The following is a 27,991-nucleotide window of genomic DNA, read 5'->3' on the forward strand; positions in this document are numbered from 1 at the left end:
ATGCTGATGTGGGGACTGGAATATAGCGCATTTTTGTTGTCAAAATATTTTCATCAAACCGTGGGGTGCTCACTTTATCATCGGACCTCATGTGGATTTTTCTGTAGCTTGCTGAGCAGCAAGAATTGTATCTTGTAGTATCTCCATTTCAGATGGCCCTTAGGTATGGTAATTATCTGTTATCTGTGCGGACAGTAAGCAGTTAGGGCTGAACAAGTAACGGCGGTGAGATGAGTGTAAATGTACCACGCTGCTGACAGAAGATGCAACTGCCATTTCGACGATGTTTGCAAGTTACGTAAATGTTTGTTTTGTACCTTGATGATCCTTATGTGATGATCCTTATGTCCTATATTCATTTGTTTTGAAATTTATTAATGAATGAATTAGACTGTAGTTTTGGATTTTAGTAATGCTATTGTGGATTTCAGATTTTAGTTATACTGTTACTGGTATTAAGTGAAAACTTTCAAATAGGATTGCAGGGGATCCTCCATAGAAAATTATAGAGATGTGTGGATACAGAACGATTGGGAGTATGTGAAAGATTAACACTAAAATCTATGAATAATTCTGAGCTGCGCTCGTTTTGGAGCCGTATATGCCCTGTTAGTATTACAGGGATTCAATGCCTGTGAAATGTGGAATAACTTATATGTCTGGAAATAAGTGATGGAGAACTCATGTGGTGTTGCTTCCAAATTTAAGTAGAATTTCATGAACTTTGTCTTCTGTAACGGCTTATTCTTAGAATGATGATTTGGAAATGTTTAATGTAGTCTCGAGTAGGGTTTCCTAGATGGTTACAAATTCAGCAAACACACGAACTACTCCAGCTGGCTTTCTTACTTGCTGTCGATTTATAGCCTTACTTATTTCTTCTTTAGTAAATGGTTAAGATGAAATAGAATTTTCAGTGAATGTGGAATCTGTTATCTTCAGTTCTTCGATGACAGTTGTACATATTTAATTTCTTTCATTTATGTGATGAAGCTCTCAGTTTTGGCATCACAGGATGGGATGTACTCATTTTGGAACCCACGAAGTATGATGCGTGTTACTGCTACGGTTACTATGCCCAGAAGAGGATTATTTTTATTTATTTTAGTTTTATTTTTTGCACATATGCACACACACAACACACACACGAACACTCTCTCTCTCTCTCTCTCACACACACACACACACGCAACATTTAGTTCAGCGGAAGTGTGAGTCGACCTGCATAGAATAGGTTGGTTGGTTGGGGGGGGGGGGGGGGGGGGGGACCATCAGTGAGGCCATCGGTCCCATCGTATTATAGCAGGATGGGGAAGGAAGCCGGCTGTGCCCTTTCAAAGGAACCATCCCGGCATTCGTCTGAGGCGATTTAGGGAAACCACGGAAAACTTAAATCAGGCTGGCTGGACGCGTGTTTGATACTTCGTTCTGCCGAATGCGAGTCCAGTGTGCTAACCACTGCGCCACCTCGTATGGGGTAGGCCAGCTGGTCTGCCTTTCTGAAGTTCCACAGTGGATCCCAGATCGTTTTGATTCCTGGCGGGTGAATCCAAATGATTGCCATGGATAGTCGGTGTTCTCTGCAGGGAAAGTTTCGGAGCACGTTCCTGGAATGAGATACTGGGATCCGAGTTCCTTCAGAGGTGACTATGCGGAGGTCAAGATTTGAATTATTTCGCCAGAGAGCAGAGTGGAAGCTTGTCCTATCCCCAGCATCGAAAACGAGATGAAGGTTAAAGTGTTCCACCCAACTCATCACTGGCTCACTATTATCGTCTTTAGCAAAATATCGTCAGCTGTCACGGTCAATTAAAATCTCCCATTGCGATTGAAAGCGGGAAAAGATGGGCTAGCCCAAGAAAAATCAGATGGTTCATTGACTGCAGGTATTGTATTCCCAGAGATTTCGACAGCTATTCATTGTCTTTCCTGCTAACTGTAACTGACTTCATTGTTGGCAATACTATTTCTGATATACGTTTAAAGGGCAGTCAAATGATGATAAGACACAGGGAACAAAGTACGTAAGCTGTTCATTCTTTCAAAAGTAATCGCCATAACTAAGAGAAAAAGTGGTCAATGGCTTCACGGAAAAATGTTATCTACAGAACAATGATTGGATCCAGCCGTGCACCTTTCTATTCCAAGCAATTCGACGTCCCCTTCTGGAGCGTAATCGGAACAACTTTGGCAGATTGAGGGTGGCCATTATCCTGCAACGCTAACATGCCGTCCATCAACAATCCTGGGCATTTGGAGCTGATGGCGCGCTTCAGTTCTTTTGTAAAGTATCCACGTACAGATGTGGGACAATTGTGAAGACAAGATCCAAAACGCCAACGAGCAGCGGGCCCCTGTAGTCAAAGAAAAAGGTCATCATGATTTACCGAGAACTGGCGTGCCTGTTGTTTCGGCTACGCTGCAGAAGTTTCTTACGGAAGTCTTTATACATTCTCTACATAGTCCCGATAGTTCTCCTTGCGAATTCCGTATTTTTGGAGCCCTGAAGAAAGACATTCGTGCCGGCCGTTGTGACCGAGCGGTTCTAGGCGCTTCAGTCCAGAACCGCGCGACTGCTACGGTCGCAGGTTCGAATCCTGCTTCGGGCATGGACGCGTGTGATGTCCTTAGCTTAGTTAGGTTTAAGTAGTTCTAAGTTCTAGGGGACTGATGACCTCAGATATTAAGTCCCATAGTGCTGCGAGCCATTTGAACCATTTGAAAGACGTTCGTGCCTCTCGATTTGCTTCGGACAAAGAGGTGCATACCTGGGTACGATCATGTTTGTGTTGTGTTTCAATTGCCAGATAAGTTTTCAGAAGATGTTGTACCCTCGTGCGGTTCGACTGAGATTTATAAAATAACAGATCCGCTTCCGTTTTCCTGTAATTTTCTTAATTTATTCGATGACCGGTTACGAAGCTAAAGCTTTACCTTCAGGTGTCACCATACCGTTACGGGAATACAAATGCATGGCAGTAGGGCCAGCCAGTCATGGAGGATCACACTGAAGTCAAACAAACGCCTGAGAGCGTAGGACCAGCAGCCACAGCGCCCACTGGACAGCGCGATACTCAACGGCTGACCGCTTCCGCCGCCGCGGTTAGCTGACTTCTGGACCTTCCGCTCCAGTCACTTCCGTGTCGTGCTGTCCAAGCTGGTGCTATGGTTGCTGGAACTGCGCTCCCATGCGTTTGTTTGACGTCGGTGTGAGACGCCGAGACTGACTGGCCCAACTGCCACAAGTTTATGTTCCCATAATTATTTGGTTACACCTGAAGATGAATCTTTAAGATTCGAAACCGGTCGTGGAGTTAATTAAATTACTGGCAACTGAAGCGGGCTTTTTATTCTTTAAATACTTCCTCAAGTTCGGATGTTCATAAGATCAAAACTTTTGTATCGACTGAGCTGATCGAATTTCTCGCGAGAAATGCCAACTGCAGCTGCAGAATGCGGATGATGGGCGCAGTATTTCTTCTCGGGTGGCCCTGACAAGTGCTGTTTCATTCTTGTTCTCTCTCTTCCTAGGTCTTCATGATCTCGAGGGGCCTCAGGAGCAGAGCGGTCGGCTTATGAGTAAACTTTATTCTTTAAATACTTCCTCAGGTTCGGATGTTCATAAGATCAAAACTTTTGTATCGACTGAGCTGATCGAATTTATCGCGAGAAATGCCAACTGCAGCTGCAGAATGCGGATGATGGGCGCAGTATTTCTTCTCGGGTGGCCCTGACAAGTGCTGTTTCATTCTTGTTCTCTCTCTTCCTAGGTCTTCATGATCTCGAGGGGCCTCAGGATCAGAGCGGTCGGCTTATGAGTAAACTTTCCGCCAGCGTCTACACGTCTTCCTAGGTCTTCATGATCTCGAGGGGCCTCAGGATCAGAGCGGTCGGCTTATGAGTAAACTTTCCGCCAGCGTCTACACGAAGACAGTTCCCCGGATCTACAATATTCCCCCCCCCCCCCCCCCCCCGCTGCTCGATGTATAAAGATAAAGCCTCGTCACATAGTATTCTTCTATCGCTATCGCACGTCACTGTACTTCGCTCTGTGGAATTCAAACGTGTATATTTTTAAATAGAATCCATCAACCTGTATTCAGGACAGTGAAAATTAAAATGTCCTGTGGTGCCTCTCCTGCTCCCTGTCGGCCAGTCTGACATACTACGACTTTCAAAAACTCACAATTAATACTGGATGAGATTATTTGTGACCGGGAGAATAAGAAGTCTTCATAAAATTTGCACTCTTTATTACCTGTTAGCTAATAACTTTCTCTTTTGTGTGGCATAAAATTAAATGTAGGAAATATAAAACCAGTAAAGACAAGAGACAAGCAAGACAGTACACGTTTCTTCAATCCTTAGGTCCTGGCATCTTTTTCTCTCTAAACTCGCAACGTTTTTACACGGCGTGCTTTCCTTTCTGGGAAACAATTTATTACATCATCAAAGTTCGTCAAACGTTTCGCAACATGAAATATCAAAATGTCATTCTCTAACACTGAATAAGCTGTTAAAACAAATAGTGCTAAAGAGTGGCATGGTTTCTCGATTTGATTACGTCTGTTTTGCACTGGCTGCTAGATAACACGAAACAGAACTTTCTAATACTGCAGCAATTGTAACACACGCCAAATAAGCGAGAATGTATTGGCACAAATAGTCATTTTTATCTTCCTCATTTACATAAATAACACGAGAGAATATAATTCACGAAGCACCAATATCAAATGCCTATTAGGCCAACTACAAGCAGAAAGTTGTATGTTATGAAATAGCTCCAGTTTCTCAAACGTAAGATCGACAAGTAGTAGTACGGAATTTTTATACAAATTTGGAAACGTCATATTCTTTCATATAATTTGTGTAATATCTTAGTTTCTTCTCCTTCCTCGCCGGCCGGAGTGGCCGAGCGGCTCTAGGCGCTACACTCTGGAACCGCGCGACCTCTACGGTTGCTAGTTCTAGGGGACTGATGACCTCAGAAACTAAGTCCTATAGTGCTCAGAGCCATTTTTTCTCCTTCCTCGTTCTAACAAACAATCTTGTCATCACTAATTCTGTAACTATTCCTGCGGCTGTCAAAACTTATTCTCTGGTTAACTTCACTAACTCTGCCAGAATCACGGGTTAGGTATCACGCGTTTATTCTACGGATAGGCGTTATAACGGTTTCGTACAACGCGTTTTTTGCGGTATTCCGAGAATAGAACTTAAACGGGCGCTAACCAGAGACTGTACAACTGCCCATTAGTAATGTAGCGATATGGAAAAAATTTTGTGTCAAAATTTCATTTTCTTGGCTACAAGCAGAAGGTAATATGTAATCTTTCTAACCTACTATTCCTGTTTGTCGTTTATTGCCACTCTGGTAGTCTGAATCCATGAATTTCGCTAATAATTATAATAATACTTATCATTTGCACACCCTATCTACCATATAAACAAACAGTGATTAGTGTTCATCCGCTCAGGTTTATTCGGCTCAGCTCGTATAGCCCCGTTCCTTTTTGTCTACAGGAAAGTTTTTTTTTCGTATGTAACGGGGATTCCCCTGACAGGTACTATGAAGGCATTCAAAAAGCAACTTGTTATTCGTTCAGAAATAAGCTTAGAATGTGGTCAAAAAAGTTAAAAAACCAACAGGGATGCGTTTTAAAATCATACGAATAATCGATAGACAAACCTACCCTGGATGCTAGGCGCTTTCTGAAACAAGGCTTTTTTCTTCAAGAATATGAATATGGCGCCCCCTGAAATTGCCGCCTTGTGCAGGTACCCCGGTTTGTTCCCTTGGTTCTTGTACATATTATATATTACTCGTCCTTCATTATGGATCATTTCTATTTTTTGTTAGAATGTCGAACATCTTGCAACATTTTACGTTGCCCAAAGCTCTTTCGAGGTCGATAAATCCCACGAACGTATCTTGATTTTTCATCAACCTTGTTTCCACTATCGACTGCAACGTCAGAACTGCCTCACTGGTACCTTTACCTTTCCTAAGGCCAAACTGATCGTCATCTAACACATCCTCAGTTTAGGGGCTCTTACATATACATGTCATTTGTCATAGTTTGCTTTCTTTGTAATCAGCCCAGCAGCTTAGCAGAAAACTATCTTTTATTACATATTTATCCTGTGCTTGGGGAAGGAATTCGCACTGAAAAATTTGTTTTATTTATGTGTCATACCAGAAAGCTCTTTTCTTATCTTAATACATGCCACGAATAATCTCCGCAGAGTGTGGATATGTAGAGGTGACATGTAGCAGTAGAAATCAGAGTAGTTTCTTTCTTTTCTGTGTAAAGTCGTGGCAGTTTTCCTTGAGTCATGCCAGAACACGTCCTATAACCCGCAGTCGTGTACACTACAGTCCCCTTGCTCTTCTTATCGTTTTGCGAGTGGTAGCACTTCCCAACAGGTAAAAATAAAGCTAATACCAGTGTTAACGGCTGGCAGTTAGCAAATTTACTGGTCACTCTTCCTTAGGACACTGTCGTCAGTATTTGTGCTCCTTGGAATACACTTAAGGTTGTTCAGATTTAGTTGAAGGTTTGTTTAGAATGTAGATATCTATAGAGTTTACTGGTCTGATGTTGAACACTTGCATTCAGCGCGTCCGTTGGTTAGGTTCAGAACTTGTTGCCATGTTTATTAATTGACTGATGCACACTTGAGTTGTGCTGAGTGAATGTTGAGTAAATTCTCCTCGCCTTTGCGAAGTCCAGTCTTTACTACTGCGTGAAGTTCTCAATTCCTTCAGTTAATTAATAACTTTTAGCGAATTACCAGTAACCTCTTTCTTCAATTTTAACGATACTAATAGTGATTCGGATTGTCATGTTACTATTCAGGTTGAACTTGTATTTCTGTGTGATACTGGACACCAAATGAGTATAAGTTTCCCACTAGGAGACTAGTTCTCAGTTCGCTGAGTAGAAGGAATTTGTGGATATCGGACTCTACTGATTTTACTGCATTTTTCGACTTGGCCCTGAATCTACTGTCCATTCACTGTGGATCCTTCTAACTGTTACAAGCCAACTTTGTGAGTAGAACTAATACTTGTAAGGCTGGGAATGTTCCGATAGATAAGGATTTATTATAATCATTGACCTTTGTCACCTATACTGGACTTTGATTTCTGTCATGTGGAACCTGCCCTTGTCATAGTAGTATATGCTGATATCAGTACTTTGTGTAATTTCTCCGGTGGTTATCTGTCTCGCAAATGATTGTGTTTTGCGAGACTCAGAGTTATTATTTTAGAGGGTATCCACATCCCCCCTCTCCCCTTTTTCTCCTCCCATGAGATTCAAGTACTGATCTTAATGCTATAGACTGTCGGATTAATTTCAAATACTTGATAAGGAACAATGTCAATTGTTTTTCTAGATACACGATATGTGCTGTGAGAGTGAAGGGCTTTCTCTGTAATAAATGTCCATTTTATAGAATATGTATCAATTTCCCTCTCAGCCCCAGTCATGGTCCGTCGTCTCTCTGCATTCTTATAACATCAGTAACAGAAGGACAATTCCATTAGAAAATTCTTGACGAAAATGCTAGGAAACGTCATCCTTGTATAGTCGTGTCGAAGTCTTTACATTAATTCCGTTGCTCATTTAATTAATGTACAGGGTCATAAAATAACTACTAGCGGAACTTCGCGTGGCATTTCGCACACAGTGGAACTGAAGCATAGAGAGTGTATTTCCCTCAGTTTCTAAGAGTCATAAATCTCTTCAAAAGTCCATGGTATTTGGCGGAAGAGGTGTATCAGAGAATAATTGCTTAAAAGAAGTTGAATTAGCATATAGGTAAGACAGCAACGGAAGGTAGGGGGACCCCTATTAACGACTGTTTGGTCCGGTATCACGGTATTTCGATTTGCTAAGATTTTATGAATTCCTTCACCTCAAAATCAATATCAGCAAATACTAAGATGGGAATCTATAACACCGAGATATTCCCAGCAATTATGTCGTTTCAGGAACCTGGAGAGTGACAAAACGCGAAAAAGGAAAACTATTAACATTTTAAAGAAGAGTAAAGGGGAAGATATGGGGACCAACCTGAGATAAAGGAGAATGGAAAAGGAGGAGGAATAAGGAAATCTATTTCTTGATGCAACAACTAACAATACCACAACAGCTGAAGAGCAAAATAATCCAGTGGGCAGGCCACGTAGTCCGTACGGCAGAAGAAAGGCAGGCGAAGAAAGCATTTGAGGGGAAACAAAACACCACACGCCACATGAGACGAACAAGGCAGCGCTGGATGGGCGACCTGGAGAAGGACCTGGCAGCCTTATAGACTGAAGATACGTGGAGGAATCGAGCGCGAAACAGAAGGGAATGGAGGCAGTTTCTAGAATCACTGTGTGATCTGTTCGGCGGCGGCTGTAGCATACAAGAACCTCTACATGTGACTGCCACCTTTTGCTGTGAAGGGCCTTCTGACAAGTGGCTCGTTTCCGATTGTTTGATGGGGGTGTCATTCATAAAATTGTGTTCGATATAATTCATTATCTAGGACCATTTACTTCAGAAGTTCAAACATTTTCGTAAATTTTTCACCTACCTTCGTGCAAGGACCTCATTGCGTCGATGCTCAAGTAAATCAGACGCAGCAATAAGAAACTGAAAAAATTCCGGTCAGATTTTTTGCAAAATGATTTGTCTAAAAGTAAGTAAAAACATTTAACATGACTTGTATTGTGGTCGAAATCTAACTCAGCAAATGAGATATGTCAAGTATTTCTCTAATCAGTTTTGTTTCTTACTTTCAGACAGCCGGCTGGGGTGGCCGAGCGGTTCTAGGCGCTACAGTCTGGAACCACGCGACCGCTGTGGTCGCAGGTTCGAATCCAGCCTCGGGCATGGATGTGTGTGCTGTCCTTACGTTTAAGTAGTTCTAAGTTCTAGGGAACTGATGACCTCAGAAATTAAGCCCCATAGTGCTCAGAGAATAGCTCAGAGGTACGATCTTACGTTAAATCTTCAACATAAGACAACTGCAGAGTGCTTATAAATTAGTTACACAAAAGAAACCTTTGATTGTGAAAAGGGTAAATAACTTACATAAATGTTTGATATATCACTGAATACAATATATCTTCAGGTTTAATTCCCGCGTAAGACTGTTAGTTCGCAACGTTCCCGCTAGGTGGCAGGTGTGGATGAGTTATTCAACAGCCATCATGGAGATGTATAACGAACAGAGCGTGCAGTGTTGTTTATGTTTTGGCTCTGAGCACTATGGGACTTAACTTCTGAGGTCATCAGTCCCCTAGAACTTACAACTACTTAAACCTAACCAACCTGAGAACATCACACACATCCATGCCCGAGGCGGGATTCGAACTGCAACCGTAGCGGTCGCTAGGTTCCAGACTGTAGCGTCTATAACCGCTCGGCCACTCCGGCCGGCGTTTATGTTTTCATGAATTCAAATGCGCTACAATAGTTCAGAGAAAAAACAAGATTAAAGATCACAGGCCACCATCTCGAAGACAAACTTTTATTAACAGGACAAACTGTTACTAATTGGTACAATCGTTTCACCGAATCTGGCTGTGGATGCCGGCTAGGGTTGCCTAGCAGTCTCTGGCGCAACACAATTGAACGTGTTTGGAGCCTTAAATTCGTAGTCTGGTGAATCTATGTGACGTGTCAGCTTAGAATTGAATGAGCCTAATGTCACCTGATTGGAGGGTATTACGGTAACGCCTGTCATTCAACCACTAGAAAATGGAACTGTTGCAAGCTTTGATAGAAAGTGACAGGGAAAAATGAGCTGAGTTTTGTGCACAAATGTTTAACAAAATGCAGACTGAAGGTGATTTTGTTAATAAAATTGTGTTCAGTGACGAAGCCATCTTCCATACCTGCGGTAAAGTTAAAGGGCATTATGTTTGGATATGGGGTGAACACAAACCACGCCACGTAGTCGAACTTGTACGGAACTCGCCTAAGATTAATGTTTCTTGCCCTATAAGTTACGACAAGATTTACGTTCCCTTGCCGACTCAACTGTAGCTTCCATACCTTACCTGAACATTGTTGGACATTATGTAATACCTCAATTACAGCACGGGCTGATCCCGGAGGAGGTTCGAGTCCTCCCTCGGGCGTGGGTGTGTGTGTTTGTCCTTAGGATAATTTACGTTAAGTAGTGTGTAAGCTTAGGGACTGATGACCTTAGCAGTTAATTCCCATAAGATTTCACACACATTTGAACATTTTTTCAGTTACAGCACGATATGGGCACAGAATGTATTTTAGAGCAAGATGGTGCGCCATCACATTATCGTCGTGAAGTCGTATCGCATCTCCGACGGAATGTGCCGTCTTGGATTGGAGCTGCTAGAACAATACCTTGGTCGCCACGATCACCCGATTTAACCCCAGTTTTCTTCCGTGTACGAGGCTACATTAAAGGCAAAGTATTTGTTCCTCCGCTTCTGGGAAACCCTAACGAGCTGCGAAAACGGATAACACAAGCCTTGGCCACCATACATCATGACTTACTTCGTAGGATTTGATGGGAAACTGGTTACAGTTGGGACACTTGTCGCGTTACAAAAGGTTGTCACACTGAAAATTTGTGAATACAATTTGATGATAAACTGCATCCAGTACTGTATCGAACATTTCACGATTTTAGATTACATTTGTATAACTAATTTATAGACACTTCGTATTACAGTTAGCAACTGTGTGTATGTCTTCACGCAGCGTAAATCGCCTCTTGCAAATACCAAGACTATAGTCATCCAGTATTTGAGAATGAGAGAACGCAGCGCTCTGCAACGAACTTTACACATAATTTCATACCTATACGAAACTTTCTCGCATGATGCTGTTGTTGTGGTCTTCAGTCCAGAGACTGGTTTGATGCAGCTCTCCATGCTACTCTATCCTGTGCAAGCTTCTTCATCTCCCAGTACCTACTGCAACCTAAATCCTTCTGAATCTGTTTAGTGTATTCATCTCTTGGTCTCCTTCTACGATTTTTATCCTCCACGCTGCCCTCCAATACTAAATTGGTGATCCCTTGACGCCTCAGAACACGTCCTACCAACCGATCCCTTCTTCTAGTCAAGTTATGCCACAAACTTCTCTTCTCCCCAATTCTATTCAATGCCTCCTTATTAGTTATGTGATCTTCCCATCTAATCTTCAGTATTCTCTGTACCAACACATTTCGAAAGCTTCTATTCTCTTCTTGTCTGAACTATTTATCGTTCATGTTTCACTTCTATACATGGCTACACTCCATACAAATACTTTCACAAACGACTTCCTGACATTTAAATCAATACTCGATGTTAACAAATTTCTCTTCTTCGGAAACGCTTTCCTTGCCATTGCCAGTCTACATTTTATATCCTATCAACTTCGACCATCGGCAGTTATTTTTCTCCCCAAATAGCAAAATTCATTTACTACTTTAAGCGTCTCACTTCCCAATCTAATTCCCGCAGCATCACCCAATTTAATTATCCCCGTTTTGATTTTGTTGATGTTCATCATATATCCTCCTGTCAAGACACTGTCCAATCCGTTCAGCTGCTCCTCCAGGTCCTTTGCCGTCTCTGACAGAATTACTATGTCATCGGCGAACCTCAATGTTTTTATTTCTTCTCCATGGATTTTAATTCCTACTCCGAATTTTTCTTTTGTTTGCTTTAGTGCTTGCTCAGTATACAGACTGAATAACATCGGGGATAGGCTACAACCCTGTCTCACTCCCTTCGCACCCACTGCTTCCGTGTCATGCCCCTCGACTGTTATAACTGCCATCTGGTTTCTGTACAAACTGTAAATAGCCTTTCGCTCCCTGTATTTTACCCCTGCCACCTTCAGAATTTGAAAGAGAGTATTCCAGTCAACATTGTCAAAAGCTTTCTCTAAGTCTACAGATGCTAGAAACGTAGTTTTGCCTTTCCTTAATCTATTTTCTGAGATAAGTCGTAGGGTCAGTATTGCCTCACGTGTTCCAACGTATCTACGGAATCCAAACTGATCTTCCCCGAGATCGGCTTCTACCAGTTTTTCCATTCGTCTGTAAAGAATTCGTGTTACTATTTTGTAGCCGTGGCTTATTGAACTGATAGTTCGGTAATTTTCAAATCTGTCAACACCTGCTTTCTTTGGGATTGGAATTATTATATTCTTCTTGAAGTTTGAGGGTATTTCGCCTGTCTTATACGTCTTGCTCACTAGGTGGTAGAGTTTTGTTAGGCCTGGCTCTCTCAAGGCTGTCAGTAGTTCTAATGGAATGTTGTCTACTCCCGGGGCCTTGTTTCGACTCAGGTCTTTCAGTGCTCTGTCAAACTCTTCACGCAGTATCATATCTCCTGTTTGGTCTTCATCTGCATTCTCTTCCATTTCTATAATATTGCCCTCAAGAACATCGCCCTTGTATAGACCCTCTATATACTCCTTCCACCTTTCTGCTTTCCCTTCTTTGCTTAGAACTGGGTTTCCATCTGAGCTCTTGGTATCCATGCGTGATATACACAGCAACATTATGAAGGGAAAAAAGTTTATCTCTTACTGCAATTTAGTTCATGCGGCAAAACTGCCGCATCAGACATGACTTTTTAATTCATTGTCTCTTTACTGCATATTGTACTTACTCATTATTGTACTCGCAACGCACTTAGCAGATAGTACCCAGATATACCAGTGAATGTATCTGCAAAATTGTATCACTGTATGACACATTGCTTAGGAGATACTGCGCAACAAAAATTATTATGCATGATAAACTACCTTTTACAGTTAGCGTCTTTGTGTTTGTCTTGAGGCAAATACCTCTACTATATTCATCCAGTATTTGAGAATGAGAGCATGCAGCGACTTGCAACGAACTTTACACATAATTTCAAACCTTTAAGAAGCTCTTTCTCGCTGACACTAACACAAAGTGGTGAAAGGAAAAAGTGTTTAGCTTATTATACTCCTCGATGATCTTGCAGTAAAACAGCATAGGACATGATTTCTTTACTACTGGAGTTACCGGCAACACATTTTGCAGGTGGCATCCCCATATACCACTGAATGAACCTGCAAAAATGTATCATGGTACGACACGTGGGTCAGGTGATATGATGTAACCACTGAGACGCGTGAAAAATTAGCGTTTGCTTTAAAAGGGCCAGAAATTATATACACTATATTCATCCAGCGGCTGGACGGCGTGGCCGAGCGGTTCTAGGTGCTACAGTCTGGAATCACGCGACCGCTACGGTCGCAGGTTCGAATTCTGCCTCGGGTATGGATGTGTGTAATGTCCTTAGGTTTGTTAGGTTTAAGTAGTTTTAAGTTCTACGGGACTGATGACCTCAGAAGTTAAGTCCCACAGTGCTCAGAGCCATTTGAACCATTTTTTTCATCCAGCGCTTTATAATTACTTAGCGACGTACAGCAAACTTAAAAACATAATTTCCAAACTTTTCTAAACTTTTTGTCGCTTAGATGCTTAACGCCAAATGCTGAAGACACTAACTCGTTCGTGAGGTGGTCAGAAGTTTGAAGCTATTTAACACGTGGGAGTTAGTTCCTTTTTAGAATCGGTAGTTTATTGATATAGGTGTGTAGTCTGCAAATCCCTATGAAATGCAAGTCAGATGATAATTTGTTTGTAGAAACATCAGAGATACTTTTATACCAAGTATCAGACGAGGTACGGAGGCCAAGAGAAGTTCTGAAGTGTAAGACATTGGATTGGTATCCGGGACGTCAGAAGTTTCTGCTGCGCCTTCATGTAAGGTAAATAAGCCTGGGACCATTCATGTAGCTTCTCTTTGTATTCTCTAGACATTACACGGATTTCCCAAATATTGGGCAGTTTCCACTGTGGGCAGTATGTTCCGCATGCAATTTCTTTCGTGGACAAAACGCGTTATTAATGAACTGAAACGCTTGAGTTACTACACCTCGTTTAAAGAATCGATTAAGTTCATATCACAGGAATTGTTTGCTTGCGGTATTTGTGGCAGAAATGACTCCCGTAGTTATCCAGTGCTCCTGTAGTAAGAGGCTATCTTATGGCTCATGAGCTGCACAGCTTCATCTAATTTACCAGCTAATTACCAATCATTGCAAAAGAATATTCTGTTCCTGCTCGGTTGGAAACTGCTACAATTTTTATCAGGTAGCACTGCGTCATACGAGGAGATTACCGCGTCGTATGTCGAAAGGTTTGATATCGCTACTTGTACTATCATCTAAATGATTAATTAACATGAAGTAGAACGACACTGTCACGCTTTCATGCGGCACACTTGACGCTATTCTATGTCTGTTTGTGATCCTCCATCCACAATAAGAAAACTCTGTAGGAAATCCTTTCTTGTCTGAAACTTTCTATACCTACGTTGAGAGACATCATGGAGAAACACACTTCAGAATAAGAGAAGAAAACACGATGTATCGCTTTTTCGAAGCTACGTAGTTGACTCCCACTCCAAAGCACGCTTAAAATTGGCGCAAAGGCGCCTACAACATTCGTCTGTAATGATGCAAAGCGTGGCGCTGTGCGACGTCAACCTCGGGTTCGGCGACTCTTCAAACAGCAAGGTGTCAACACGTGTGGAAACAAGGCCACAGCTCGGAAGTTCATGTGAGACGTAAGCTGGATTAGTGTCTCATAGGCACCAAGTTTCACTACAATTCTTCCAAAGGCCATCGTGAATGTGCCATCGATGGGAAGGTCGTCACAGCCCCGTTTTACACACATCGCACTCCTTCTATTGACGCCTCTGGCATGCGGGTCAGAACCACGACATCCAGCATTGAAATCACGCTTCTTCTGGGCGACTGAGGAATACACTTCACCACACACCGCCGCCCAGCCTCCACACCAAAAACCCCTAGGAACATGAGATCTGGTGGTCAAGGAAGGCAGGATTCGCTTACGATTGTTGACGGGGCCGTAATCAGTTACTATTGGTTCGCTTTTCTTTTAATCACACACAATTTATTTAAAATCAACAATAAATTAAAATAATGGCAATAATTTAAGATTTGTTTCACGGTTGAAGGCCTTAATGGCAATATATTAAGAATTGATTAAACTTGCTGCAACTTATAATTACAGTTATTAAAAATATAAAAGACAAGTGACCAAGGTCTTAAAGCTCGCTGCAAAAATACAATTGCCAAATTAAAATTTTCAGGCAATTAACGAAAATCACGGCTGAAGGCCTTAGTGGCAATAAATTAAGAATTGTTTCACGGCTGAAGGCCTTAATGGCAATAAATTCAGAATTGTTTAACTTGTTGCAACTTACAAACTACAGTTATTAAAATATTGAAAACAAATCACTAAGGTCTTAAAGGTTGACTGCTAAACTACAAGGCCTTTAATGCCAAGAATGGCTATTATTAAAAAAATTTAACAAACATACTGTCAAACAGCAAGGCAATAGCAAAAGTTAATTTACAAGATAGGCAACTGATCACCAAACAGGTGAGACAAAATGATAGTAAACGTGGTAGCACAACCATTTAAACTTGCTGTAACGCCAAGAATGGCAATTATCAGGTTGCCCTCCATGGGGTGGGTGCACGCAACGACTGTGGTTATATTGGGTTAGATAGAGCAGCAATCAGTCGTAGAATTAAGTTGCAACTTAATTCTACGACTGATTGCTGCTCTATCTAACCCAATGGCAATTATATTAAAAAAATTAGAAACATACAATAAAACAGCAAATATAACAACAAGTTTAGTTCAAAAGGACAAGCAGGTGAGACAAATGATGGTAACTTAGTAATACCATAATAAAATAATAACTCAACAATAAAACACAGGAGCTGGTCACAGACGGTGCTCCAAGAATCGACATCTGAGCAGATCAGGCCAAAAACACCTTCGCGACCGATGAGAAAGACAGCCAAGATGGTAAATCAGACTAGTGGCAGTCTAACGAACGACTAATGATAATCTGCTGAAGCTACCTAACGTCCGATAACCAATGCAACGATGGAACACCACACCAAAGCCGGAACCGGCGGTCAGCACTACGTCCTCAGAATGCTGTGTTTAGAGCGTCCGAAAGGAAAAAGGAACCACTACTACCAGAGTAGAAGTAACACCAACCGACCTACAAATCAAGGAAACTGTCAAAACTACACGCCTTTCCGGACAGCAGCGGCAAGGCGAGGAATCGTGCACTACCGTTACATATACTAACCTCCAGGGCAAGTCACTGGCGCGTTAGCGGCCACCAAGCAGGAAAAATACCTCTGGTTGAGCTTAACAAATAGTAATGCAGCAGTTAGTAACAAGAAGTCGAGGAAAGCTAATTAGATCCACCTTCCCCCAGCACTCCACTCGCTGCTCTTCGTCTCGGCGACATTGCGAGCAGCAACATGAACCCAAGTCACTGGGGAATCGCGAGATCTCACAGTGGTGGAGGTTTCACTGCTAGGATTAAAATCCACTCAAAGCTTTATGGATCCGGTTGACGACTAGGTCATGTACCCACGCGACCACAGCACTTACATCCGGCAGTGCATGTGTGCCGCCAGCGGTCCCGGCATATTGTAGCACTGCCCTGTTGGCTCCTCTGGAGTCCCCAACCGAACAGCGACGTCCACCAAAGATAGGGCCACAGTTACTACATATCGATAACGCCGCTGCTGCCACTAGCGGACAGGCAAAGCTTGTGAAACCAAGTGGCGCCAATCAACACAAGAAGAATACAAACAACCGCAACCATGTCAACTAAACGATACAGTCTGGCTTCCAACAGAGGGCGGAAACCTACAACAGCACCAACGCGAGCCGCAGCACGGCTCCGACAAGGCATAATGAGCGTCTCAGCGGATGTCAGTAAAACCACCCCTTCACCTGTGGCGTTGATTCCCACACATTTCGCGGCCGAAAACGGCAAATCGCAGTGCGATGAGAACAGGACGACATTGTCGATTATCTTCGACACTGATGACACCCCACGGACAATTCAGTCCTTCTTCAAAATGGCTCTGAGCACTATGGGACTTAACTGCTGAGGTCATCAGTACCCTAGAACTTAGAACTATTTAAACCTAACTAACCTAAGGACATCACTCACATCCATGCCCAAGACAGGATTCGAACCTGCGACCGTAGCGGTCGCGCAGTTCCAAACCGTAGCGCCTAGAATCGCTCGGTCACTCCGGCAGGCATTCAGTCCTTCTCTAAGGACATTGTGGGCCAGCAATCACACTGAACGTGCTAACACCTCTTTGGAACGTAGCGCGGCCGAATTTTTTCCATGCATATAGCGTGGAACCACTAGAGACGATGCAAAACCATTCGACGACATTTGAATGAGAACGAAAAAGGAAAGAGTGTTAATGCTTTTGAGACCTCCAGTTCCGCGCCGTCCTAAGGCGTCATCACATAGACATGTGCATGAATAAAACTGCGACAGGTCGCTTTAAGAACACCCAGTTCGGCAACACCCTCGATGCCTCCCGCGCACCTCCTTTGAGCACGTTAAAAATGTCAGAGACGTGGATACACGTTTAGCTGAGCTGCTCCAGCGCGTGAGGCCAGGCAGCCTCACCTAAGTGGTGTCGAAAATAACAGATTCAAATTATCTGTCCTGTCACTCGTTCACTATGCTGGTACAGAACTGACTGAAACCTAATATTCAGGGTCGTGTTGGTGAACCCACTTCACGACTGAGGTTTGTACCAAAGTGCCTTCGGCACATTACAATGTGTCAATAATGGCAGATGTACAGATAAGTTATCACGTTCTCTAAAATTAATTAAAGTTGCTTAATACAGACAGATTCTTCGAACGTTATGACGTCTTTGGTATCGACAAAATTAATTACCCAACAGATCTTGCCTCTCTGCTGTAATCCCATTGTCTAATGGTTCTCAATCAACCAATCGTCGCCCACTTGAATGAAAACGACACGCCTTATCAGGTACCGCACAACAGGTGCACTGAACTAAATGACAACAGAACTGTAGATATAACTGTAGTAATGAGGTACAAAAAGGAGGAACGCAATAAATTCCCACGAGATAGAACAGCTTCTGTTAACAGATCAGCACGGGTTTAGAAAGCATTACTCGTGCGAAACTCATCTTGCCCTTTTCTCATATGAAGTCCTGCAAATTATAGATATAGAGCAAAAGCCAGCTTCCATATTCCTAGATTTCCGGAAAGTGTTTGACACGGTGCCCCGCTGAAGACTGTTAACGAAAGTACGAGTATACGGAAGAGGTTCCGAGATATGTGAGAGGCTCGAAGACTTCTTAAGTGATAGAATCCAATACGTTGTCCTCGACGACGAGCGTTCATCAGAGACAAAGGTATCGCCAGCAGTGTCCCAGGCAAGTGTAATACGACCACTATTATTAATTACATACATAAATGATCTGATTGACAGGGTGAGCTGCAATGGTTCAAAAGTAACCTAAGGGCAGCACACACATCCATGCCCGAGACAGGATTCGAACCGTAGCGGTCGCGCGGTTCCAGACTGAAGCGCCTAGAACCGCTCGACCACATCGGCCGGCTGAGCTTCAATCTGAGACTGTTTGCTGATGATGTTTTGTACGGAACGGTGTCAACGTTAAGTGACTATAGGAGGATAGAAAGTGACAGACAAAATTGCTATTTGCTGTGATGAACAGGAGCTGACCTAAGCGTAGAAGAATGTAAACGAATTCAGATCAGATGAGAAGGAAAAACACTTACATAATGTTCAAATTTAGCATTAGTCGTGTACTGCTTGACACAGGCACGTCGATTAAATATACAGGAGAAATGTGAAATGGAATGAGTACGTAAGGACTAAAGTATGGAAGGTGAATGGTCTACTTCAGTTTATTGGGAGAATTTTTGGAAAGAGTAATTTATTCGTAAAGGAGACCACGCGTAGAACTGTAGTGTGACCCATTCTGGAGTACTGGCCAAGTGTTTGAGACCCCAGCAGGTCGGATTGAAGGGGAGATATCGAAGCAATTCAGACGTAACCTGCTAGACTTGTTACTGGTAGGTTCGATCAACGCATGAATACTACGGAGGTGCTTAGTGAACTAAAATGGGTATCCCTGGAGGGAAGACGACATTCTTTTCGTGGAGCAGTATTCAGAAAATTTACAGAACCGACATTTGAAGCTGGCTGCAGAACGATTCTGCTGCGACCAACGTACATATCGTGTAAAGACCACGAAGAGCCGGCCGGTATGGACGAGCGGTTCTAGGCGCTTCAGTTTGGAACCGCGCGACCGCTACGGTCGCAGGTTCGAATCCTGCCTCGGGCATGGATGTGTGTGAGGTCCGTACGTTAGTTAGGTTTAAGTAGTAAGTCTAGGGGACTGATGACCTCAGATGTTAAGTCCCATAGTGCTCAAGGCCATTTGAACCATTTGAACCACGAAGATAAAATAACAAAAATTAAGGCTCGTCTTCAGTCGTCGTTGGTCCCGTTCTTGCAGGATCTTTTACCGTCCACAGAAATGTCGGAAATAATAATTTATCATAGGATTCCTGATATTCACGGTGCAATCGCGAAATGATCGTTCTGGAAAATCCCCACTTCATCTCTACCTCTCAGATGCGGTGTCCAATGGTTCGTGCGCCGACTATCACACCACGTCCGAAATCACTTAAATCTTGATAACCCGCCACTGTAGCAGCAGTAAACGATATAACGACTGTACCAGATACTCATTGTCTTATAAAGGCGTTGCCGACCGCAGCGCCGTATTCTGCCAGTTTACACATCTCTGTATTTGAATACGCATGCCTACACCAGTATCTTTGGCACTGCAGTGTATAAACGAGTATGAAATTTAAGCTACACAAACTTAACAGAATCGAATTTATATACCACATGAAATATACGAGGGATGGAACTTTAATAGTGGCAACTATTTATTTACAGCTGGTACAAAATAGAGACGTGTTTCAAAGTTTTAATGACCTTCAAAGTAGTCACCAGCATTGTGTATAACCCGTTGTCAGCGATGTGGAAGTCGTAGGATACTCTTAGCAGTGCCAGTTGTGTTGACAGTTCGAGCTGCGCGGTCTATTGCCCGACGATTTTGTAGCAGTTCTGAATCGAATGCCGTGGTTTCCTTTAGTTTAGAAATCGAGTTGAACTCACGAGTGCTCAAGTCAGGAGAGTGCAGTAGGTGGAACAGCACTTACCAGCCCCATCAGTCAAACAAATCAGTAACAGCTTGCACTGTACATACTTGAGCATTATCCTGCAAACTGATGGCCAGGTCCTGCAGAAAGTGTCATCACTCTCTAGGTCGTAGGCTGTGTTCCAAAAATGAATAGCATAGAGACAGAAGTGATGACACTTTCTTCAGGATCTGACCATCATTTTGCAGGATAATGCTCAAGCATGTACAGCGCAGGCTGTTACTGATTTGTTTGACTCATGGGGCTGCTAAGTGCTATACTACCTACTGCACTCCCGTGTCTTAAGCCCTCGTAAGTTCAACTCGATTTGTAAACTGAAGGAAACCACGGCATTCGATTCAGAACTGCTACAAATTCGTCGGGCAATAGACGGCGCCGCTCGAACTGTCAACATAACTGGCACTGCTAAGAGTATCCTACGACCTCCACATCACTGGCAACGGGTTATACACAATCCTGGTGACGACTTTGAAGGTAAGTAAAACTTTTAAACACGTATCTATTTTGTACGAGCTGTAAATAAATAGTTGCCACTACTAAAGTTCCAACTCTTGTATATTCCAACGCTGTAGTCAGCTACTCAAACAAAGATCTCAAATAATGATGTTGTTACGATGTATATTCTTTGTACTTCGAGATAATGTTCTTTGCACCTAGCAGTTTCCAGACACCAGAGTGTTTTTTTTTTATTTTTCACAAAATATGACATGGCAACTTCCTGGCAGATTAAAACTGTGTGCCCGACCGAGACTCGAACTCGGGACCTTTGCCTTTCGCGGGAAGGTAGGAGACGAGGTACTGGCAGAAGTAAAGCTGTGAGTACCGGCCGTGAGTCGTGCTTCGGTAGCTCAGTTGGTAGAGCACTTGCCCGCGAAAGGCAAAGGTCCCGAGTTCGACTCTCGGTCGGGCACACAGTTTTAATCTGCCAGGAAGTTTCATATCAGCGCACACTCCGCTGCAGAGTGAAAATCTCATTCTGATATGACATGGCAGTTTGCATGTGGTATGTTACAACAGAGACAGGAGCGTATGACCATTGGAGGTACTGTATTTTACTTTTACCCCAACATCGTAACACAACACACACGTATGTCATACTGACACATGTAAATCCACCTGATGATGAAGGTTTAAACTTTCAAGGTGCGTTGTGCATATAAATAGACAGTGAGTGTTAACAGTAAACTTGTTGTTTCATTCGAACACTAAAGATATTTTAGTTGAATTAAAAAAGTAAGTTCTTAAAAATATGATTATTGTTGTTGAACCAGAAGATGTTCCTTTTCTTTTTGTAGCCACTGTCCAATTTTCATTTAGACCAGTCATTTTTATAACTATTCTCTTCATAAGCGTTGAACATAATGCTGTTGTTACTGTAGTATACTTTGATTAACTTTTCTCTCCAGATATTTTGTAACTTATAAATTTCAACAATTTCGATAATGTTAACATTACAAAACTGCCAGATATTTTTCTGGAAAAACTAAAGTTTATTAGTAAACGATTGTTGTTTTTTATTATTCATTTGCTGCTGCGTTCTTTCAACATTAATGCTGTAATTAGTATATTATACTGATATTTAGTTCATCCTTTTATTTAAGCTCAAGAGTTATTAGCACTGCTGTTACCTATTTTCAGGGAATAACTCTGATCCCGTGACATAACTTGCAAACAAATTACAAATCAGAGTCTTTCTTAAGTGAAGTAAAATCTAAATACTGATTATCTTACGGAAAATGTAAATACTGATTACCTTACGGTTTTCATTTGGTTCTGTGGTTGGTGTAGTGTTATGCAGCATGCAGTGTGTACGACACGTTATTCGGCTGATGGTCATGGTCAAGTTCATTTATTTACTCATTTACTTCATTTAGTTTCATTTTAAAAAATGTTGCAGAAAAATTCATCCGTTCCGAAGTTGCAGGCCCTATTATACTTCACCATGAGCCGACAACGACACTACATCACTTCCAATACACTGTACTGAAAATGCAGAAATGATTAATTCAGGATATACTTTCATCTAGTAATTAGTAAGTAGAAATTTTCTTTGTTTTCACCAGAAGATATATTTACACTTCATTACACTTCATTAATATCTTGACAATGTAGTACAGGGTTTAGGACACAAAATGGCTGTGTTCGGGAAGATTAACAAATACGTATTTCCTCAAAGACAGACAATAGCTTAAAGATTGCGTATTGATCTGCAAGAAGCTATCGAATAAACGAACAGCAACAGCGATAATAATATGCCCAGATACGCTCTTACCTGAGATTACTTGTCAAGTATTTACTTTGACTCGCACACGGCGAAAAATGTATTAAGATATGTAAGTCATTAAATATATTATAAAATTTTCAGTTTCTATATTTATCCAAATAAGAAAGCTCGACTGTCAGAAGTAATTTGTTAATTCGTTGATTGCTTTGGTAGTACCTTTTATGACTGTTACAATATCTTTTAATGAACACTACCGAAAAGTTTGTAGTGACTTTTCAGGGACTGTGACTAGGAATATTAGTTGAAGGAATAATTCTATATTTCTTATCAATTTCGTCACTTTTATGCGGAATTTATTCAATTTTTCAGACAGTATATATTTCACCATCTTTGTAAGCCAACGAAAAGTGTTATCAACTGTAATGAACATATGTCACACAACTTAATGAAAGAAGACTTGGGTACAGTGTTTCTGAGACCAGAATGAAGATCACAGATGAACTAAGTGGGCGCATTCGTCTGACGTATTTCCCGCACTTAAGAAAGGAAGAAACATAACACTGCTCTAAATTTTAAAATTAATTATCTTATAGCACAGTGTCTCATATGTTTGAAATGAACACAGTTTATTTTCGCCTCTCTTATATTCTATCAGTAACTTCATTCATACACATATGAGACATCGGACAGCTGTGAGATTAGCTGTTCTTAGTTTTTTAATACAACTTCGGTTTATAAAAAATACGTTTATAAGATCAACCTTCTCTATAAACCGGTGCCTGCAGAAACTACTTAAGTCTGAAACTTTCTATAACATATTTTATGCCTTTAATACAACATGTGTAAGATCTACGCGCGGTGGACGTCAATGTTTCGCTGGTTCAGCGCCTCGTGTCGAAGAGACAGACACGTGGAAAACTTGTGTGGTTTCTGTTGCTCTCGGTAGACAGTATCACAAGCCTGAAGATTTTTTTCCCTTTTTTATGTCACAGGGGAGTAGCAAAGAAAGCAGCCAAATGAGTTTGTAGCTTGTTGATAACATACATAGATGAATGCTTACCCCCTACAGTAAAAATCCTTAAAATGTTTTTTCTTGAATGATTGACTTCATGACGCCTGCATCAGTTAACTGTTACTGCTATTCTCAAGTACTTGTGTATATTTGTCTACCCGCTAACCAAAAATTTTACAACTGCTGGAAAATGAATTAAAAATTGAGAGTACATACATCGTGGAATCATCCAAAAAACTCATGGCAATCTAGACCCAGGGTGAAAGAAATAACTTTTTTCTCTCATGGTTATCCTAGAGCAAACAGAAACGACCCAATGATCATATTTTATCTTGTTCTGGCTGTGACCGTCACTATTAGCTTATTAAGAGCCACTTCTTTTTACTAGTTATCGAGAATAGAAAAAATCGTAAAAAGATACGATCTTGTGCGTGCATCTTTTAATGTATTGACTTAGATGCTTAAATTTGTTACACCACCTCGGAGTCGTACACCTTAGTACTTGACATAAGTTTCAACTTGATAAGTTTACCGTTCCCAGACAGACAGACGTAGCGATCCTATAAGTGTTCTGTTTTAGGACGTAATTTGTTCTCACTGTGGAAAAGCTTCACAGTTTTTGTGCCCTCCTGTAAGTAAGAGGCATTATGTTGTTTCCTCAATAACCATTTCATTTGGAAACTTGTCTTCTGTTACTATTTAAGAACTCGGTCTGTAATTGGCTGCGATCGACAGACGCTAGCTGGTGATGGCCCGTGAAACCAACGACCAGTTTCTGAAGGCACAACACCAAGAGAGTTCATTTGTTTTACTTTGTAATTGTTTGTCGGGAGCCTGCTATTTAGCTTGTGGGTGCATCACAAAATATAACATTACAGTCATCTCAAACTACGAACTAATATACAGGCTACGAATGTAGGCTACTGATGCCTCCGACATCACTAAAAACTCTGTTGTATCGACAGGGAAAGCTCTGAGAGGACATTCTTGAATTACATGGCGAACAGTCTGCTTTGCAGCGACGCAGCCACAACTTGGAGAAGTTATTTTCTTCCACTTGTCCAAAGAGTCGGCACATATTCCAGTGTTGGTTCTTATTCGGTTACGAGCCGACCACACCTTGTATAGCAGTTCAAAGCCAGGTGGCTTGGTCGCTAAGCAAAGCATTTTACGACGTTCCTTCGTTACGTTAACCTGTTATGTGTTGTTCCAGCAGTCATCAGTATTTTAAGCCGTTTCAGTGAACATTCTTTTGGTTTCCAGAGATGGGTAACGAGAGCGAAGCCTACTTTTTCTGATGTTTGGAATGTCTCCTTGGACAGGGAGGTTAGTTTCTAAAGTTTATTGCACTACCGTTAAAGTGCACTTTCCCGCAGTGGAGATGGAGGTGGTATGTGGCTAAGTGTGGGTGGCCAGAAAGTAGGTGTGGATCTGATGGTAGCAGTTACAAGACGCATGGCCTGGTGAAGCCGTGTATCAACAAGAGTTGTGTGACTACTATTCTTCCAGCATGTCGACCAATATTCTGCAATAGCGTAAACATCTCAGAGCTGAAGTACTGAGAGCTGATGCAGTCGATCGGCATGATGTACCACAAAGTTTCTAGAGGACGTTATTTCGAGTTTTCATTTTGATAGCTGTTCTTAATAGCCTTTAGTTACCCTGCAAGTGTTCTCTGAGTGGCGCTAAACGGGAAACAAAATACGGGCAACCAGACAATCCTCGAGATCTCACGGTACACAGGGTGGTCCATTGATCGTGACCGGGCCAAATATCTCACGAGATAAGCGTCAAACGAAAAAACTACAAAGAACGAAACTTGTCTAGCTTGAAGGGGGAAACCAGATGGCGCTATGGTTGGCCCGCTAGATGGCGCTGCCATAGGTCAAACGGATATCAGCTGCGTCTTTTTAAACAGGAACCCCCAGTTTTTACTACGTATTCGTGTAGTACGTAAAGAAATATGAATGTTTTAGTTGGACCACTTTATTCGCTTTGTGATAGATGGCGCTGTAATAGTCACAAACATATGGCTCACAATTTTAGACGAACAGTTGGTAACAGGTAGGTTTTTTAAATTAAAATACAGAACGTAGGTACGTTTGAACATTTTACTTCGGTTCTTCCAATGTGATACATGTACCTTTGTGAACTTATCGTATCTGAGAACGCACGCTGTTACAGCGTGATTATCTGTAAATACCACATTAATGCAATAAATGCTCAAAATTATGTCCGTCAACCCAAATGTATTTGGCAATACGTGTAACGACATTCCTCTCAACAGCGAGTAGTTCGCCTTCCGTAATGTTCGCACATGCATTGACAATGCGCTGACGCATGTTATCAGGCGTTGTCGGTGGATCACTATATCAAATATCCTTCAACTTTCCCCACAGAAAGCAATCCGGTAACGTCAGATCCGGTGAACGTGCGGGCCATGGTATGAGGCTTCGACGACCAATCCACCTATCATGAAATATGCTATTCAATAACGCTTCAGAAATGGCTCTGAGCACTATGCGACTTAACTTCTGAGGTCATCAGTCGCCTAGAACTTAGAATTAAGTAAACCTAAATAACCTAAGGACATCACACACATCCATGCCCGAGGCAGGATTCGAACCTGCGGCCGTAGCGGTCGCTCTGTTCCAGACTGTATCGATTAGAACCGCACGGCCACACCGGCCGGCAATACCGCTTCACCGCATGCGAGCTATGTGCCGAACATCCATCATGTTGGAAGCACATCGCCATTCTGTCATGCAGTGAAACATCTTGTAGTAACATCGGTAGAACATTACGTAGGAAATCAGCATACATTGCACCATTTAGATTGCCATCGATAAAATGGTGGCCAATTATCCTTCCTCCCATAATACCGCACCATACATTAACCCGCCAAGGTCACTGATGTTCCACTTGTCGCAGCCATCGTGGGTTTTCCGTTGCCCAATAGTGCATATTATGCCGGTTTACGTTACCGCTGTTGGTGAATGACACTTCGTCGCTAAATAGAACGCGTGCAAAAAGATCTGTTATCGTCCCGTAATTTCTCCTGTGCCCAGTGGCAGAACTGCACACGGCGTACAAAGTCGTCACCATGCAATTCCTGGTGCATAGAAATATGGTACGGGTGCAATCGATGTTGATGCATTCTCAACACCGACGTTTTTGAGAATCCCGATTCTCGCGCTATTTGTTTGCTACTGATGTGCGGATTAGCCGCGACAGCAGCTAAAACACCTACTTGGGCATCATCATTTGTTGTAGGTCGAGGTTGACGTTTCTCATGTGGCTGAACACTTCCTGTTTCCTTAAATAACGTAAGTAACCGTCGAACGGTCCTGACACTTGGATGATGTCTTCCAGGATACCGAGCAGCATACATGGCGCACGCCCGTTGAGCATTTTGATCACAATAGCCATACATCAACACGATATCGACCTTTTCCGCAATTGGTAATCGGTCCATTTTAACACGGGTAATGTATCAGGAAGCAAATACCGTTCGCACTGGCGGAATGTTGCGTGATACCACGTACTTATACGTTTGCGACTATTACAGCGCCATCCATCACAAAGCGAAAAAAGTGGTCCAACTAAAACATTCATATTTTTTTATTTACTACACGAATATGTAATAAAAAATTAGGGTTCCTATTTAAAAAAACGCAGTTGATATCCGTTTGACCAAGGCAGCGCCATGTAGCGGGCCAACCATAGCACCATCTGGTTTCCCTCTTCAAGCTATACGAGTTTCGTTCTTTGTAGTTTTTTCGATTGATGCTTATTTCGTGAGATATTTTGCCCGGTCACTCTCAGTGGACCACCCTGTATATTACATCAGACACCAGAACGTGAATGAGTCCTATCAGCCTTTAAAGTATACCTCACGCAAAGCCTGGCTCTGTGGTGACGGGGCCCGCCAGAGTGACCGAGCGGTTCTAGGCGCTACCGTCTGGAACCGCGCGACCGCTACGGTCGCAGGTTGGAATCGTGCCTCGGGCATGGATGTGTGTGATGTCCTTGGGTTGGTTAGGTTTAAGTAGTTCTAAGTTCTAGGGGACTGATGAACTCAGAAGTTAAGTCCCAAAGTGCTCAGAGGCATTTGAACCTTTTTTTTTTGTGGTGATGGTCACTTGCTGTTGCAGGGAAGGGCCCTTCGCTGCCGCCCAGTGCACTGCGGATCATCAGCAGGAAGGAGTGGCTGGCGCAGCCGCCCTTGCAGCCTGCCGTACCGGTCACGCCGCCTCTCAACCTCGTCGTCATCAGTGCGTACAGTGGACCACCCTATGAATAATACCACCTAAGGCACACACTCCTGGAATTTCTCAACTTATAACACGTACATATCACAGAAATGCAGCTTTAGGGGAATACAAAATGTGAAGTGGGCATAAGATTTAAATTTTTATTCTTTTTTACTTCAGTTTTCTCTTTAATTTACATGCTTGTAACCTCCACCAACATTCACACAACAGTCATACATATACCATGCAGTTTTTTTTATGATTTCTGTTACAAGCCAGAAGTGACTGGTCTCTTGTTTGGACATTAATAATGGCCTT

At 42.3% G+C, this 27,991-nt stretch overlaps 1 protein-coding gene across 1 annotated transcript in view; it reads left to right on the top strand.

The window, feature by feature from the left end:
- The window catches only part of LOC124795090, a 150,442-nt gene that overhangs the window by 60,625 nt on the left and 61,826 nt on the right, over window positions 1-27,991 (top strand). Inside the window, exon 2 of the mRNA XM_047258921.1 lies at window positions 27,575-27,694. Within this exon, the coding sequence (XP_047114877.1) occupies window positions 27,575-27,694 (120 nt within the window). The remainder of the gene's footprint in view (window positions 1-27,574; window positions 27,695-27,991) is intronic.

This window comes from Schistocerca piceifrons, chromosome 4, assembly GCF_021461385.2.
Source record: "Schistocerca piceifrons isolate TAMUIC-IGC-003096 chromosome 4, iqSchPice1.1, whole genome shotgun sequence".
In the NCBI taxonomy this organism is placed as follows: Eukaryota; Metazoa; Arthropoda; class Insecta; order Orthoptera; family Acrididae; genus Schistocerca; species Schistocerca piceifrons.